The 16,644-nt window shown below is 44.3% G+C and overlaps 2 protein-coding genes and 2 long non-coding RNA genes across 5 annotated transcripts in view; 2 read left to right on the top strand and 2 right to left on the bottom strand.

Moving 5' to 3' along the window:
- Nucleotides 1-9,912, top strand: part of LOC120824307 (OX-2 membrane glycoprotein) — a 15,840-nt gene extending 5,928 nt beyond the window's left edge. For both annotated transcript variants that reach the window (XM_040185056.2, XM_040185040.2), the window contains exon 8: nt 8,216-9,912. In XM_040185056.2, coding sequence (XP_040040990.2) covers nt 8,216-8,220 — 5 coding nt within the window. In that variant the 3' untranslated portion in view covers nt 8,221-9,912. The remainder of the gene's footprint in view (nt 1-8,215) is intronic.
- Nucleotides 9,913-10,743: 831 nt separating this feature from the next.
- LOC144406109 (uncharacterized) lies at nt 10,744-12,958 on the bottom strand. Its single transcript, XR_013467291.1, has 5 exons — nt 12,820-12,958; nt 12,144-12,377; nt 11,976-12,014; nt 11,788-11,892; nt 10,744-11,618 (listed from the first exon to the last, which is right to left on the bottom strand). It is a non-coding gene; the product is annotated as an uncharacterized LOC144406109 (long non-coding RNA).
- On the top strand, nt 10,833-13,600 carry LOC144406110 (uncharacterized). The gene is made up of 2 exons (XR_013467295.1): nt 10,833-10,970; nt 11,732-13,600. It is a non-coding gene; the product is annotated as an uncharacterized LOC144406110 (long non-coding RNA).
- On the bottom strand, nt 13,139-16,361 carry LOC120824356 (uncharacterized). The gene is made up of 6 exons (XM_078100374.1): nt 15,718-16,361; nt 14,351-14,671; nt 14,168-14,209; nt 13,950-14,045; nt 13,829-13,863; nt 13,139-13,745 (listed from the first exon to the last, which is right to left on the bottom strand). The coding sequence occupies exons 1-6, from the start codon at nt 15,791-15,793 to the stop codon at nt 13,410-13,412; spliced, it is 906 nt and encodes a 301-aa protein (XP_077956500.1). The 5' UTR covers nt 15,794-16,361; the 3' UTR covers nt 13,139-13,409.
- Between the last annotated feature and the right edge of the window lie 283 nt (nt 16,362-16,644).

Genomic DNA, 16,644 nt, shown 5'->3' with positions numbered 1-16,644 from the left:
GGATTGCAACATGCTATCAAAGTAAAAAGTTCCAGTGAACCTCAGCTCCGAATACATGTCTCTCACTTACACTAAGTAGTTTCTAGAAATGCAGTTTCAAAGAAATACACGAGAAAAAAAACTTAAATATTCGACACTTTTTTTACCAGCTTTGAAACTGAAGAAGAGCAGACATAAAAAGCACAAATACCAGAGTTCGTCGTGTAACATAATCGTAACTATGCTACAATATTGGGACTAACTACTGTGGAACAGAGTGATCTGCAGGCCTCCGACACGCCGCTCGGGGAGAGGAAACCCTCTGGTTGTTGATTTGGGTGCACTGACCCTTTAAGACACTGCTGGAGCGACGCGGCGCATTTAAAGCGAGGTGAAGAGACGTTGTCGTGTCTGCGGCCCGAGTTGAACCGCGAGGCGCCCCACAAATAGGCCCTGTAAGTAACTCTGCAGATCTTCTGGTAAAAGGGAATTGTACCTTTATTTTGAAAGGGTAAAAAGAGGATGTTTCTGCGTTTTGAATGTGAGCTTAACGGAACTTGTTACTGACAAATGTGAATTTTATTTAAAAACTATTCGTTTAATGGACCCGTAACAATAATGGCAAAAAGCTCTTACGGTGGTGTTTTTACGCTGACGTTCAAGGATGGTATTGCATGGAAAGGAAGAAAATAAAGGAGTAATTTCACCAGCAGTAAGTGCCATGTCTCTTTATATGCGGATCCGTTACAGTAAGAGCTTTACCTCGCCAGCTAAACCTGCTGCATCAACGGACTATAACGGACTTTAAGGACATTTTTCACGGATATAAAAGAACGCTCGTACGGAAGAATGGAGAAGGGCAGCGGTGAAAAGAAGACGGCGACGTGGTAGGAAAGAGCAAGAAGAGGAGTAAGGCTAGCAAAATGGAGGGAAACGAGACTACTCGGCGCAGCAAGGATAAAGAGCAACAGATCGAAATCCTTCAAAAGGTAATTCAGGAATACAAGGAAATGATAGAAAAGGAAACCGAACAAGGTGCTGTTAGACAAGAACTAAAAGAGTCTTTGCTTAACAAAAAGGAAATGCTTGCTGAACTGTTGAACGATGACGATGAAAATGCTACAGATTTAGCTAACGTTAGACGTTCGGAACGCGCGCGAGCTCCCACGGAAAAGATGCTAGCTTATCGTAAACAAGAGCAGAGCAAACGTGCTAAAAGACTTGATAGCCTTTATGAACAGTGGAAAGCCCAAGCTCGACAAACACGGCAAGAACTAAAATCTGAACTAACAGAAAGTCGATTGGCATGTCTCGCAGACAATCTGGAAATAAGGAAAATCGAAATCATGAAAGTGTATGAAGAATTGAGAGGGTGCGGCCCGCCCGACACTGAGCTAAGGCGCAAAGTTGATGCTTGTGCTGCAGTAACAGGTGACATTATTAAAATCCTGAACGAGAGGCTAACTGGCGTAAATGGAGAATATGATGCAGAATATGAAGGACAGCGCTTGCACGAGCTACTCGAGCCTGACTATGCCCGGTCCATTTACGGCTCCTCTGCCTCAGCGCTAACTGGCAGTCATCGCTCCACACGTTCAAGTGTAGCAGCCAAGCGAGCAGAAGCAGCGGCGGAGTTAGCTGCTAAGGAGGCTGAATATAAAATGCTAACGGAGGAAGAGAGTCAACGGGAAAAGATCCGAGTTTTAGAGGAAGAGCACAGGAGGGAATTAGAAAAACACAAAGCAGAATTAGAACGGTTACAAGCTGAAAAAGACTTAAAGGCTGCCCAAGCCAGACTTGAAGTATATGACAGAGAAGTGAAAGAGGAATCTGATGCTCAGTCCTTTCAGTCATTTCAGAACCCTATTCGGAACATTCTGCCTGTCGCAATAAATTGTCCTCCTCCTACAATTGTCACTCCATCTGCTCCCATTGATGTATCCGGCCTAGCACAAGCTGTTCAGGACAGCATCGCTATTAACAGACTTCCAATGCCAGAGCCCCCAGTGTTTAATGGCAATCCCATTGACTTTGTTGAGTGGAAGGCTTCTTTTATTTCACTTATAGATAGAATGAACATTCCCACTACCGACAAGCTGCACTACCTAAGGAGATATGTAGGTGGCTCAGCTCACAAATGCCTAGAAGGGACATTCTATCGTAGTGACAGTGAAGCTTACAGCGACGCTTGGAAAAAGCTCAATCAGAGGTACGGCCAGCCATTTATCATTCAAAAGGCTTTTAGAGAAAAGTTATCCAACTGGTCAAAAATACAGTCAAAGGATGCTGAAGGATTGAGAGACTTCTCAGATTTCTTAAATGCCTGTCTGCAGGCCATGCCCCATGTAAAAGGTTTAAACATCCTAAACGATTGTGAGGAAAATCAGAAGTTGGTGCGGAAACTGCCAGAGTGGCTAGCCTCACGATGGAACCGGCAAGTAACATTGCGTCTCACGGAGGGAAAGGATTTCCCTAGCTTCAAGGACTTTGCCAAGTTTATGTCTGTGGAGGCCGAAACCGCCTGCAATCCAGTCACCTCTTTCCTCGCTCTCCATCCACCTGATGGTTCTGGTCAAGAAAAGTGGAGCACAAGGGTAAGCAAAAGAAACAAAGCCAGCACTTTTAACACACAAATTGTGGTTGAAAACAGTAAGCAGACCACAACAAAGGAAAAGGTCAAGGCCCCTTGTATGCTTTGTAAGGATATCAGTCATCAGCTTTGCAAATGTCCAGACTTCATGCAAAGAAAACTGGAATACAGAAGGGCATATGTCAAAGATAACAGACTGTGTTATGGATGTCTAAAACACGGTCACAGCGCGAAGGAATGCCGACATCGGCACACATGTGACTCATGCAGAGGACGGCATCCTACATGTCTCCACGATGATGGCTACGGAAAAGTTGAAATCAAAGAATGGACAAATAGGGAAATGTCAGCGCAACACAGGGAAACGGAACCAACGTCTGCCGTTTCTCTCAATGTCACCAGTCAAGGTCAGTCAGAAAACACCTCAATGATAGTGCCAGTGTGGGTGTCAAGCGACAATAATCCATCCAGAGAAAAACTTGTGTATGCCCTGCTGGATACACAAAGTGACACAACATTCATTGAAAATGATGTAAGTAATGAACTTCAGCTGACTACTTTCCCTGTTAAACTGAAACTCACTACGATGATGGGTGAAAATATGGTCTTTAAAAGTGAACGGACATCTGGTCTGCGTGTGAGAGGTTTCAATTCTACTGTGCACATCAAACTGCCTCCTGCATACACCAAGGACTGCATTCCTGTAAACAGACAACACATACCAACGCACGAAACGGCAAAAGGATGGCAGCATCTCCAAGCAATTGCAGATCAAATGCCGCCTCTTCTTAACTGTGAAGTGGGGTTACTCATAGGATACAATTGTCCAGGAGCTCTCATACCCAGGCGTGTCATAACAGGAAAGGATAACGAACCCTTTGCTATTCTCACAGACTTAGGGTGGAGTATTGTCGGCTGTTCAGCAACTCACTCTGATGCACAATTGTCAAACGGTCACTGTCACAGAGTAACTGTGAAGGAGCTGCCCGCAGTGACTCCATTGGATGCAATAAGAATGCTCGAGACTGATTTCAGAGACACTCAAGGAGATGACAAAACAGTCAGTCAAGAAGATTTGATTTTTCTTGACAAATTAAAGGAAAGCATAAAAACAAACAAGCAGGGACATTACGAAATGCCCCTCCCTTTCAGAGAGAGGCCCTTCCTTCCTGATAACAAGCAACTTGCTGCTGTAAGATTAAGCCACCTGAAAAGGAAGTTCATTTTAAATGAAAGCTACAAGAATGACTACATGAACTACATGAAGGACATCATTGAGAGAGGTGATGTCGAGGAGGTATGCGATGTGGGCACTTATGAAGAAAAATGGTACATACCTCACCATGGTGTTTATCACCCCAAAAAACCTGAAAAGCTGAGAGTGGTTTTTGACTGTTCTGCAAAGTACAAGGGAAGTAGCCTCAATGAACATCTTCTCCCTGGCCCAGATATGATAAACAGTCTGACAGGTGTTCTCATTCGCTTCCGACAGCATCGCATTGCTCTGATGTGTGACATAGAAAAGATGTTTCATCAGTTCCATGTCTCAGAAAATGACCGTGATTATCTACGCTTCTTATGGTGGAAAAACAGAGACCTAAGCACACCTCCCCAGGAATTCAGGATGAAGGTCCATCTTTTTGGAGCTGTATCTTCACCGGGGTGTGCAAATTATGGATTGAAGCAGCTCGCCAAAGAACACAGTCACACACACCCATTAGGGTCACAGTTCATTGCCAGAGACTTTTATGTGGACGACGGCATCATTAGTGTAGAGTCTGCTGGAAAAGCCATTCAAATAGCAAAGGAGGCACGCGAAATGTGTGCAAATAGAGGTTTACGCCTTCACAAATTTGTGTCCAACAACATTGCCGTTTTGCAAAGCATCCCCGCAACAGAACACGCCATGGACATCAAAACAAAAGATCTCAGATTCAATGATCCAGCTTTAGAGAGAGCATTGGGGATATATTGGAACATCGAGAGCGATTGTTTCACTTTCAAAGTCTCTCCAAAGAACCAGCCCGCAACACGTCGCGGCATCCTGTCATCTGTCGCCTCCATATACGACCCGCTGGGCTTCGTAGCTCCCTTCCTCCTCAAGGGAAAGAAAATTCTCCAAGAAATGTGTCATCAAGGAACAGGATGGGATGATCCAATTCCAGAGCGGTTGAAGCCACGGTGGGAGAAATGGGAAGATGATCTTGTTAAGATGGAAGGAATACAGGTAGCTCGCTGCTATCAGCCTCCTGGCTTTGGAAAGGTGATGAAAACTGAATTACATCACTTTTCAGATGCCAGCACCACGGGCTACGGCCAATGCACATACCTGAGACTGAAGAATGAAAGAGGAGACATTCACTGTGTTCTTCTAATGGGAAAAGCGCGAGTCTCGCCGCTAAAGGTCACAACTATTCCAAAGTTAGAACTTGCCGCAGCAGTTGTCTCAGTCACAGTGAGCAATATGCTCAAAGAAGAATTAGGCTACTGTAATGTAGAAGAGTTCTTTTGGACAGACTCAAAGGTTGTATTAGGCTACATTAATAATGATGCTCGCCGTTTCCACACCTTTGTAGCAAATCGAGTGCAGAAAATCCGTCGTGGCTCAGACCCGAAGCAATGGTTCTATGTACCAACTGATGAAAACCCAGCAGACTATGCATCAAGAGGGAAAACAGTAGATGAGTTGCTCTCTTCTGATTGGTTCACCGGCCCTAGCTTTCTGTGGAAAGGAGAAATAGAAGTGCCAACAGAGGTGCTTTTGGAGCTACCTGTTGGTGACCCAGAAGTTAAAAGGGCTCAGACATTCCAGACAAAGACCTCAGAGCAAGTTGATCTTGTAGGAAGATTAAAGAAGTTTTCATGCTGGTCTCGGGCCGTCGGGGCAGTGGCGCGTCTCTTGCGGCGTGCTAGAAAGGTCAAATCGTGTGACCTTTCAACAGTCAGCGAAAGACAAAGTGCAGAACGACTTATCATCAAGGACATACAAAGCCAAGCGTACGGAGAAGAGATTAAACTATTAAAAAAGAGACATCAGCTTCCAAGACACAGCAAGCTGTATCACCTCGATGCTTTCCTGGATGCAGAGGGTGTGCTCAAGGTGGGAGGTAGGCTCAGTCGCTCACCTTTTCCTAACTCTTTTAAACATCCAACAGTCATTCCTCCAGGACATCACATGACTAATCTGATCATCGCCCACCATCATGAAACAGTAAAACATCAGGGCAAAGGCTTCACCATGAATGAAATTAGGTCCAATGGCTATTGGATCTGTGGACTCAGCAGAGCAGTCGCAACACACATCCGCCACTGTGTGACATGTCGAAGGTTGAGAAGACCAGCTGAAAGCCAAAGGATGAGTGACCTGCCTGTTGAAAGAACAGAACCCACCCCACCCTTCACTTATTGTGGGATGGACTGTTTCGGCCCCTTTTGGACAAAACAAGGGAGAAAACAAGAAAAAAGGTATGGATTGCTCCTTACCTGCTTCTGCTCTAGAGCCATTCATATTGAAATGTTGGAGGACTTGTCCACAGACACATTCATTAATGGATTGAGATGCTTTATTGCTTTAAGAGGTGCTGTACGACAAATTCAATGTGATCAAGGCACCAACTTCATGGGTGCAAAAAATGAGCTGAGTGCTACATTAAAGGAGTTGGACACGAATAGATTGAACGTATTCCTCACAGAAAAGCAGTGTGACTTTGTAATGAATGCACCTCATGCCAGCCATGCAGGTGGTGTGTGGGAAAGGCAAATCAGAACTGTCAGAAGTGTTCTTAATGCCACTCTGTTACTTGCCTCTGGTAGGCTAAATGATGCATCATTGCGCACCTTCTTTTATGAAACCATGGCTATAGTGAACAGTCGTCCGCTCACAGCTGATACCTTGGACAGCCACAACAGTTTGGAGCCACTCACTCCTAACCACTTGATCACGATGAAATCCACCACAGCCTTGCCTCCACCTGGCAAGTTTGAAAGAGAGGATCTCTATGGACGAAAGAGATGGCGTCAGGTGCAGTACCTGACAGAGCAGTTTTGGAGTAGATGGAAAAGGGAATATCTACACAATATCACAACAAGACAATGCTGGCATAGCACTAAAAGGAACCTGCAGGTTGGTGACATTGTACTGGATGCTGAGGACACTTTACCACGAAGCAAATGGAAACTCGGGACAGTCTCAGACGTCATTAAAGGCAAAGATGGACTTGTGAGACGGGCCAAAATCTTGTTTGGAGAGAAGGAGCTGAATCACAAAGGAGAGCGCACCAACAGGCCTGTTTTGGAGCGCCCTGTCCAGAAATTAGTTCTATTGTTAGAGGCTGTTTAAGCACTATTGCAGTTAAGAAATGCTATATTGTTTTCTGTGTAGTTTTAGCCCATACCTTTGAAAGGTTATTCTGTAATTTGAAATTGAGTGTTTTAAGGTTTCTATTTTGTAAAAACACTAATTTGGTGGGAGTGTAAGTAACTCTGCAGATCTTCTGGTAAAAGGGAATTGTACCTTTATTTTGAAAGGGTAAAAAGAGGATGTTTCTGCGTTTTGAATGTGAGCTTAACGGAACTTGTTACTGACAAATGTGAATTTTATTTAAAACTATTCGTTTAATGGACCCGTAACAATAATGGCAAAAAGCTCTTACGGTGGTGTTTTTACGCTGACGTTCAAGGATGGTATTGCATGGAAAGGAAGAAAATAAAGGAGTAATTTCACCAGCAGTAAGTGCCATGTCTCTTTATATGCGGGATCCGTTACAGGCCCTTTGTGGTTCCCTCTGGATCGGGGGGGAGGAATTCGGCCTTCAATCACGGCTGGGAAATTGGGCCGAGGCTCTTCCAGTAAAGTTCTGCTGGTCTATTTGCGATTGTTTTTTTTTTGGTGAAGCCGGGTGGAGGCGTGCAGACGGCGCAGTGGTGGTGCAGCTACGGGAACAGGAAGTCGACCTCGGATTGGATGAAAGCCGACGTTTTCAGTGGCACCTTTTTTAATCTGTGGCAGCACAGGAAGCAACAGGGGCAGCGACCACGTCCGGTCATGGGGGCAGAACTGGACACCGATTGCTCCGTTTTGAGAGGCGATGATTCGAGCAGCGACCCTCTTGTGTTCACAGGATGCTTGTTGCACCTCCTCAGGAATATCTCACACATGCACTCTGAGGCGTGGCAGGCCGTTAGTCACGGCTGAGGAATTCCTGCGGTGTTTCGTTATTTTGGTGCATGTGGTCTTTTGGGGCACGTAGGCATGCATGTGCTTGCACGTTTTAATGCATTCCTGTGCGAGGATCTCTCGTTCCCACATATGATGAAATATACTATGACGAATAAAAGTAGCCGACTGTAATATTGTATTTTATTGTATATTGCTTTTAGTTCTATTGTTGTACTGTATTTGTCACTTTTCCCTCTTTAAAGGAATCTTTACTAGCTGATTTTTCCCTGTCAAACTCGCACTGCTTGATCTTTCACCGGTGACCTCTCATGTGAGGAAAAAGGGCGTCTCGGCCCGACAGGACATGCAGGACGCAGAGGAAGGACTTGTGTCGATGAGCACGAGATAAAAAAGTCAAACGTTTGTGGAAAGCTTTGTGTCCAGCTAATCGCGTGTCTTTTCTCTTTCCTTTTCTCTCCTGCGTCCAGACTGATGCGGAGGCCCCCGAGGTCACCGCTGCCGTGATGCCGGTCCGGCGGCGCTCCGGGCCGGACCTCTCGGCATAGTGGCACGCGGCTAGCGGGTCGAAGGGAACTGAGCTGCCACGGGACCGAGCCGCCGCCGCCGCCGCTGGTTCTGCTTCCACGAGCCGGGGAGACATTTACTGCCACGTAAACAGAACTAAAAACCTAGTTATTTAATGCTGCGTGTTGCACTGACCGCATAACGTGTGTGTAATCAACTACTTGGACATGTCACGCTTGAGAAGACTTTGGTCCGTCTGTTTTCTTTTGGATTGCGTGATAGGTATCATTTTATTTCAATGCTCAAACCTCAAAGCTAAATCCTGATGGAGCCGCCTGGAGCCCAATGAGAGGACGCTTCTGGTAAAAGAAGGAAGGAAGGATGTGACCAAACTGAACTTCGCATTAGGAGTTACAGGAAAGGAGGCTTAAAAACAGACTTTAAGTGAACCAGCCGTCGCTGTGACTCAGAATGAAAGGATACAACTGAGGGGAATAATGAAAGGCTTGTTATTTTTAGCTGCCGTGTCGTGGGGACGGAGAGGCTCGGTCGACATTGTTGGCTTCTGAACTTCTGTTTAAGGATCACTGCTGTTGCCCTCGGCCCTTCTGACACGAGAGGTTATAAAGAGTCAACGGGCTTTAAAAATTATGAAGAATTTAATAACTAACAGAAGTAATAAGCAATGCAGTCACAAAGTGAAATAAAGTATGTATAATATTATTTTGCGAAATAGAGAAGTCCCCTCGTTCAGTCTCACATGAGACTGAGTCTCACCTCTTCCAATCTCCCGGGGGGGCGTGTCCCGTGTGCTGCAGTCGTATGTCATTGGCCGCACATTCGAGCCCAGCTCCTCCCTCGTCGATTACTTTCTGCTCCAAGGCATCACATGACTCCCTCCCGTCTCCATCTGATGATCGAATCTGAAATCCCTCACTGACCCGACCGATCCCTGTTCACTTAATACTTAATACCTTTGGCTTAAAGCCCCTTCGTGTAAACGTGACATAGCATGCATAATAACATCACATTTCATCACATCTTAAACATTATAGTTCCATATGGTCCAAAATCTGAATATTTGCCTCACTCGGCTGTTGTAGATCCTTTGCTCATCTATTACCTGACAGGAGAAAAAAAAACAAAAAAACTTTTTGGGGATAAAATTGGAAGAAAGCCATAAATGACGGCAAGGTTGTTAATGTTTACAGTAATTATATGACTTAAATTAGGATAAATTGTGTTTGATTCATATTGCATTCACTTCATCTAACATGCTAATGTAATAACTAACATCTAACATCACACAAGCTACTAATTACACCAACACTAAACATTACTACATGTATTATAGTTTGCACCACTAGGTGTGCTCTTCTGCTAACATGTCGCCTAAACCGCATAGTTTTTTAGAAAATCTCATTTTAATGTAAATTGTCAGGAAATCATATTTTCTAATAAAGCTTTAATATAGTTTTTGGATATACTTTCAGTAATTATCTGTATATAAAGAGGATTATAATTAAGTGTTAATAAATGACTACGTCGAAGCTACATCTTGTAAGAGTCGATAACTAGTTACAGCCACTGATGCTGAGAATATGAACTGAGAAAATGAAAGTGGATCAGAAATAAAGTTGATATTTTGATTTTGATGAAATGTTATCTTTTGTTTGACTGTTTTTTAATGATCTTTCTTTTGGAGGTTATTTGTATCATCTGAAATACACATTGCTAAGTATTTGTTGGCATGAAATTAAAGCAATTACATTAAAGGTCATTTAGCTGACGCTTTAAAAAATATTATCTGGAGGAAACTGCTGATTTCGATCAGACTTCAAAGTAAAATAAACAATTGGTAATGTTTATTTAATAATGATTCAAGTAATCACTTTTCTTTTCTTCACCCTGTTTTGGAAATGAACCATTGTAACGTTTTCCACAAACATCCGTCATGGAATTTGACATTTTTCTTCCCCTTCGAGTTTCCACAAACCTCCCAACAACCGGAAAGGGCACGTAAGTACTTCTTTTGTTACTGGAGGCCCCCGTCGCAACCTTGGGCGGACTTAATAATAAATAGCATCGTCTTTGCTCCCTCTGGGTCTCCCTACTCAGAAATAACAAAACAATCATGAAGCATGTGGCTGGTTCCCTTTGAGTTCAGACTCTGACGTTCAGAGTTTTGTTCCTCGTGCCACTAGATGGTGGCCATGTTGCATTCTCTTCAGACGTTTTCTAGTTGTCCCCTCCAGCACTGATTCACTTTCTCGGCTGAGTTTGTGTGCGAGTGAGTGCGAGTGCCTGATTCAAACTAGGTTGACTTCTAGCACCTTCATAACCACACGTCCCACGGGGCAGGTTCTTCGTGCAGATGTGTACTCACGCGGTCGACTGACGCTTCTTCACTCTCCACACTATAAATATATGTTTGTACTGAATGTATGGCATTGCATGCTCGATTTCAAATACATTTTAAGAAGATAACGTATTTGTCCGCTTTTATTATATTATATATAGTATAATTTTATACTTCATGACCTTTCAGAGTCAAGCGTCCCGCGGAGAGTCTCGGTTCAGCTGTCATTCACTGCAGCGGGTTTCAGTCTGAAGTGAAAGGAGCCACTTCCTGGATTCAGAGGGAGCTGATCGTGTGATGAGCTGAAATACGACAATGAGAAGCCCCCCCGACTGCTGCAAACACGCATTGGGTTAAAGGTGAGTCTTGAATGTGGGAGACGGTAATATACTAACACCGTGGGTTAGTTTTCACCGGGGACATGTCCATTGAGGACATAAATCAGTTCAATCTGCACAAACAGTAAACGGATAATTGAATAGTACCACCTGCATTTCCTGTGATGCATTTAAAGTGCTTTAATATGCAAACTCAACAGAATATAATGTACAATAAATAGTTTGTTTTGGCAGTAAATGTGATAAATATTGTTCAAACATTTGCTTTGTTACCTTGCTAGCAGAAAGCTAATATTCCATCATTAGTGTCCGCTAATGTACTGATCCCCATCACATTCCTCAGTAAATATTAAAGATGGAGACTTATTTCAATTCATTGCAACACCAAAGAGAGACTCCAGTATCTCCACATCTTCTGGATGGATTTCAACGACACCTCGTACACGTGATCAATGTCAGGCCATGAGAATCTAAGCAATCAAGCACACTGCATAAAAATAGCATAGCGACAAAAAACAATTATTGAGAAATACAGATCAGCGAGTACTCAATCACAGTTATTTAACCGTAGCGGATTGAATTGAAGGCTCTACTCATCGTTTTCATAGATGTGAGTTGTCGGCAAAGCTTCGGCGGGGGGCTGGTGGCTCGGTGTGTCCCGGCATTTTCCTGCACAATTTGATTGAAAGGAAAGATGAGCCCTTCTGCCCCGGAATATGCACAACGTTGTGTATCAATTCTTTGTTGTTTTGTGGCTCTGTCACTCTTGTTTTTTCGATTAGACCTCCAGCAGGAAGTCCGCTGCAACAACTGTGAACAAAAGTCCAACGATGCTCACCTTCACACCTACAGCTTGACGTGACACATATTGTTAGCATTATGACGACAAACACCGTCGGCAAGACGACGCGGATCAAAAACGGCCACAGTGGCTCCTCGGGCTCTGGAAGACACCAGAGGACATTTTGTTGAGCATCAAAACTAAGCCATGCAAAGGAAGCCAGAGAGTGAATTAACTTCTGTTACCCGGTTCCGAAGGCATCGATGTCCCTGTGCTGAGCTCGCCTGAAAAGCATTCAGATGTTGTTTGTGCGTTACGGCTTCGATCGAGTTGTTTGGGAAATACTGAAGGCTTTCAAATGAATGATTCCGTTCAAACTTAAACGTCCTTGTGTAGATTTGATCGTCACTTACAGATGTTCTCACTCACCGTGGACAGAGACGTCAACGTAAAGACTGAGAAAGATCGGGGAGGATGTCGCAGCCAAGCGGTTTAAAAGTTGCCACTCCTTCCTCGTGTGAGTCCTGCTGCAGACGTTGCCGAGGTCATTAGTTTGCAGCATTAACTGTGCAGCTAATCCAAAGAGGAAAGCTTCACATCCGTGTTACGTCTGACTCTAACCTTCACTTCACAGTCTCAATATTAACCTGCAAAAGGGAAAAACAACAAACATAAAAGAAAAATGTGTAAAATGTTACCAGCTCTAGATGAAATAACATGGAATCAGTAGGAATGTTATTTGAAAATCAGTCTGTAGATCACAGAAACTGCTGCAGCTGAAGATCCAGGTCAGCAAGCGGTGTGAAGTATCTTTGTGGTTTCAACCCTTTGGTTCTATAAACTAAAAGGTTAAATAGTTTTACATGAACCGGATGTTGGAGTTTGGGTCTGGGGGCCTGCTCATCTAGTGCAGCTAATTTTATCTCATTTCTGCTGAAATACAAATAAATAATAATAAAAAGTACACCGAATATTTCCAATCAACCATCTACACATAAACCTTTAATGTGCACGTTATCTGATTCCTATCCCTGAATACTGTGCAACAAAGAAACAAAGACGTGTTTGGAGAGTATAACAGGAACTTACTATCAGCGTCCAGTGTGAGGAGCAGCGCCGCAGAGATGGACACACGCGGTCAGCCGGCAGTTACGTCCCATCGCGAAAAAAGAAACCAGCTTTACGCTTCTGCTCTGTCAACGTAAATGACATGTGGTTTACTTCACTTCCTGTTTTTCGTGTGCCGTGGTCTTCAGCGTGTGCGCCCCCCCCCCCCGCCTACGCAACACATCACAGCACGGAGGGGGACATCACCTCACGCACGCCTCGTTTCAGCGTTACATCACCTTCATTTTCTTTTTTACTATCGTAATGATTTTGTCTGTCAGCAGGGAATGAGGCCTCTTACTTCGGATCGCATGATGTCATTTAATTATACAGAATCATGAGGTCATTATTACATTCTTGATTTACAGCTTTGAAGGACACGATGTTTATACAAAGAGTAACAGAAGGTCATTAATCGGCCACACAGGTACAGTTTGAAGTGACGCTTTCATCTTTACTCTTATTGGACAAAAGAATCAATTCAAGTCAATCACATGACACAAAACATTCGAACCCGTCTACGTAGAGACAGTTTGCAATTGGTCCGTGATGACCTCACGCTCCTCGTGGGGTCACCAAGTGAGTCTCTCGCAGGGCGGTTCCTGAATGCGGATAGCCGCGTACTCCGACGTCTCCTGCCTCGGCCGCCGCGGCCGAGCGGCGACGGCGGCGGGCGGCGGGTGTTTGAGAGCGGCGTACAAGATGGAATCCCCCGCTTCCGCTGTGTCCTCCCTCCTCTCGCCGCACACGTGCTCACCGCCCCGCGGCATTGGCGGTTCGTTGGGGTGCGAGGGCGGGGTCTTCCTCCGGGTCGACCTCCGACATGGCGGCGCGGAGGGGCTTCCTCTCGGCAGAGGCGGAGGGCCGCAGTCCGAGAAGGGTTGCTCGGACATGGGGAACGCCGCGTACTGGGGGGGAAGAAGCATCTTGCATTAAATGTTTGAAGACTTTCAGAAAAAAAAGGGGAAGAGAAGGTTTGAGTTTGTCTGACCTGGTTTTCCACTTGCGTCTCTTTCTTTGACTTCCCTGCATGTGGAAATTTAGCTGAAATTAGTCACAGTTTTCACAAGATACAATCACGTTCGTCATGAAGCACTTGCGCGACGTCTCACCTTTACACCCCCGCAACGATGCGACCGTTATAATTACCACTGTGGCGACAAACGCCCCAATCCCCCCGGCAACGTATGCGTACAGCCAAGGATCCGCTGTTTGAAGAAGAGGAAGTTAATGTGGTTGTGTTTGACCATCAGTAATGAAAGCTCCAGAATTTGGATTTAACTGAAGACGTAGAAATCCAGTGGAATAGAAGTTTCACTGTCGTTCTTACTTGGGTCTTTGCTCCTTGTAAAATTGTTGCGCTCGTCATCACCTGTGAAACAAAGCACAGCAGCAATGAGGAGCTTTACTGACATGAGGCCACATTTGGTTCAACTTGTATGTATCTGCACAATGTGACAAAGGCCTCTTTGGCCAAACAGATGCATTGAGTTACTGTGAAAGTCTCACTCACCGTGGACAGAGACGTTGATGAGATGACCGAGAATTCCTCCCGCTTCACACTGATACAAACCAGAGTCGTTTATGCCGACGTTTTGGAAGATCAAAAATGACATCCCAACCAAATCTCCTAGACGTTTCCACTCTGTTTTAATGTGAGCGCTGCTGCTGATGTTGATGCGGACATTATTGTCTTGTTTGTTCCAGGAGACTGAAGGCGTTGAATCACTGCAGAATTCAACTGTGCAGTTTATCCGAAGGTCTTCTCCCAGGAAAGTTTTAATAACCGTGTTATAGTTGACTTTAACGTCCATTTCACAACTTGTATTTTCATCTGCAAAATGAAAGCAAATAAAAACAGAAAAGGTTCATTCATCCCTATTCTACAATTTAATGTAGCAATGTAACAATTAGGGCTTTTGGATAATTGAATGTTATAATTTATCTTTCAATGGAATTGTATTGCAGTGCAATCATATATCGAGATATCCACATCCACAATTACATTGTTTAAATTGATAAGAACAAACACATAATCAAATTACTCAAATTTATCCCTAAATCTGTTTATTTTGAACTACAGATTTGAATAAAAAGATGAAATACTGAGTGTATAAGCGTCACAGCTGTAGCTTTACCATCTCACATTAATGCTTATTTCAGGGAGGAGAAAAAGCTTCAAAACTGTTTGTAAATTAAAAAGAATGCTTCTTTAAGTAATCTGAATGCGACGCTTTATAGGACTTTTCAAGATGTGTAGATAATGTTTTAGAGCACGTGTGAAAACTTGAAACTTGAAAAACAACAACAAATGTGATGCAGTAAAACAGATGAAACACACGGAAACTGACATTTAACTTTGTAATAAATGGAAAGACAATTTGCATGAAATGGAACTGAGAGTGACCCCCACCTGACTTTAACCTTTGAATTGAAAAGGCAACTCTTCTGCCGTAACACTGTGGCAATATGTAACATTTCAAGTTATGATTTTGTTTTGCTCCAAGCCAACTTTCTCTGCTGCTCACTACCACCAACAACAGTGACTATTGAATAAAACATCCTCTGGCCTCAAACTACAAAGAAACAAATGAGGCAAAAGAAAGCCACACAGTTATAGACAAATGCATGAATGACCGTGTGGTCGGTGGCAGTAAATAGAGTCGTTTCCATCAAACTCCCACTTACACCTGTAGCGGAAGGAGCGTCCAAAGAGGAGCATTTTCAGCCTCAGAGAACGGCATTATCGGCTACTTTTACATGTCGGTTTAACAGACATTCAAGCTGACGTTTTACTCCGATGGACGGATTAAACATGGGAGTCCTGCAGAGGAATGATACGCGACATACACAATTACTGAGGATAAAATAATAACTTACTGTCAGCTTTTAAGTCGAGAAGCATCCCTGCCAAGACGAAGGCATGCAGTACGGTCCAGCCGTGGTTGGGCCTCATGATGCCTCAGTCGCAGCCTGTCCAAGTGGGAAGTCCTCCTCCATGCTCATCATTTAACAGAGAAGCGCTGAAGCCACTTGGTTGCATGCTGCTTCCTCTTTCTGCTCTCTGCTCGCTCCCTTCCTACCTCGGCCTCTTCCCCCTCTAAAGCAGGGGCGGTGAGTGCGATGCAGGGGAGAGCAGGCCTGTGTGTGCGCTTACTTCTCTAAATGTGGCAGCTCCGATGCAGTGAAACATCTCAGATTAGGAGGATCTCACAGTTTAAGGTGATCACACCAGAAAAAAAACCCCGTGCTCCCTGACATTACCTCGCCTTTCCTGTACGAGTCTCGTTTCAGTCTGTGCATCTTGACAGCGACATCCTCGCTTCTCGTCAATGTCTGTGGTTCATCCTCTTGAGCTCACTTCCTCCACCCTTCCACCATCTTCATCATCTGCGTCTCCTGCAAACTCGTGCGTCTTTGTGCACAGCAGTGCGGTTTCAGAGGAGGCTGCACGGGGAACTTAAGGGGTGATGTGGACGCCGCGGCATCGCTTGTGTGCGTGTTGCTGCTGTCAGGCAGCCGGTGGACTGCTTATCTGTCAATGAATCTGCCTCATTAAGGTTCGAACCGTATGCATGAAAGTTGGTTTATTTATCACAGACTTCCAGTGGATGTGGTGCATTCAAATGTGTTCCCACATCAAAGAAGAAGTAGTAGAAACATTTAGGCCCACCCTCATTGGGTTGTCATATTGTAGGTGGCCCAAACACACCTAATATGAATTTATGATGTGCTTATTAGCTTATGTGTTCTTCATATAAAACCTTACTTTCTCAGATATGGAAGTAAGTGTAGAGATGTAGTCAG

Source organism: Gasterosteus aculeatus, chromosome 1 (genome assembly GCF_964276395.1).
Source record: "Gasterosteus aculeatus chromosome 1, fGasAcu3.hap1.1, whole genome shotgun sequence".
NCBI lineage: Eukaryota > Metazoa > Chordata > Actinopteri > Perciformes > Gasterosteidae > Gasterosteus > Gasterosteus aculeatus.
Note: the sequence above shows the minus strand (reverse complement) of the source record. Positions and strands in the feature narration are given on the sequence as shown.

Bases quoted from the DNA above. Each gene is read 5' to 3' on its own strand.
- LOC120824356 (XM_078100374.1), bottom strand. From the start codon at position 15,793: ATGAGGCCCAACCACGGCTGGACCGTACTGCATGCCTTCGTCTTGGCA. The intron at 14,672-15,717 runs GTAAGTTATTAT...TTCATTTTGCAG, and splicing joins TCTCGACTTAAAAGCTGACA to ATGAAAATACAAGTTGTGAA. The intron at 14,046-14,167 runs GTAAGAACGACA...TTCTTCAAACAG, and splicing joins TACAAGGAGCAAAGACCCAA to CGGATCCTTGGCTGTACGCA.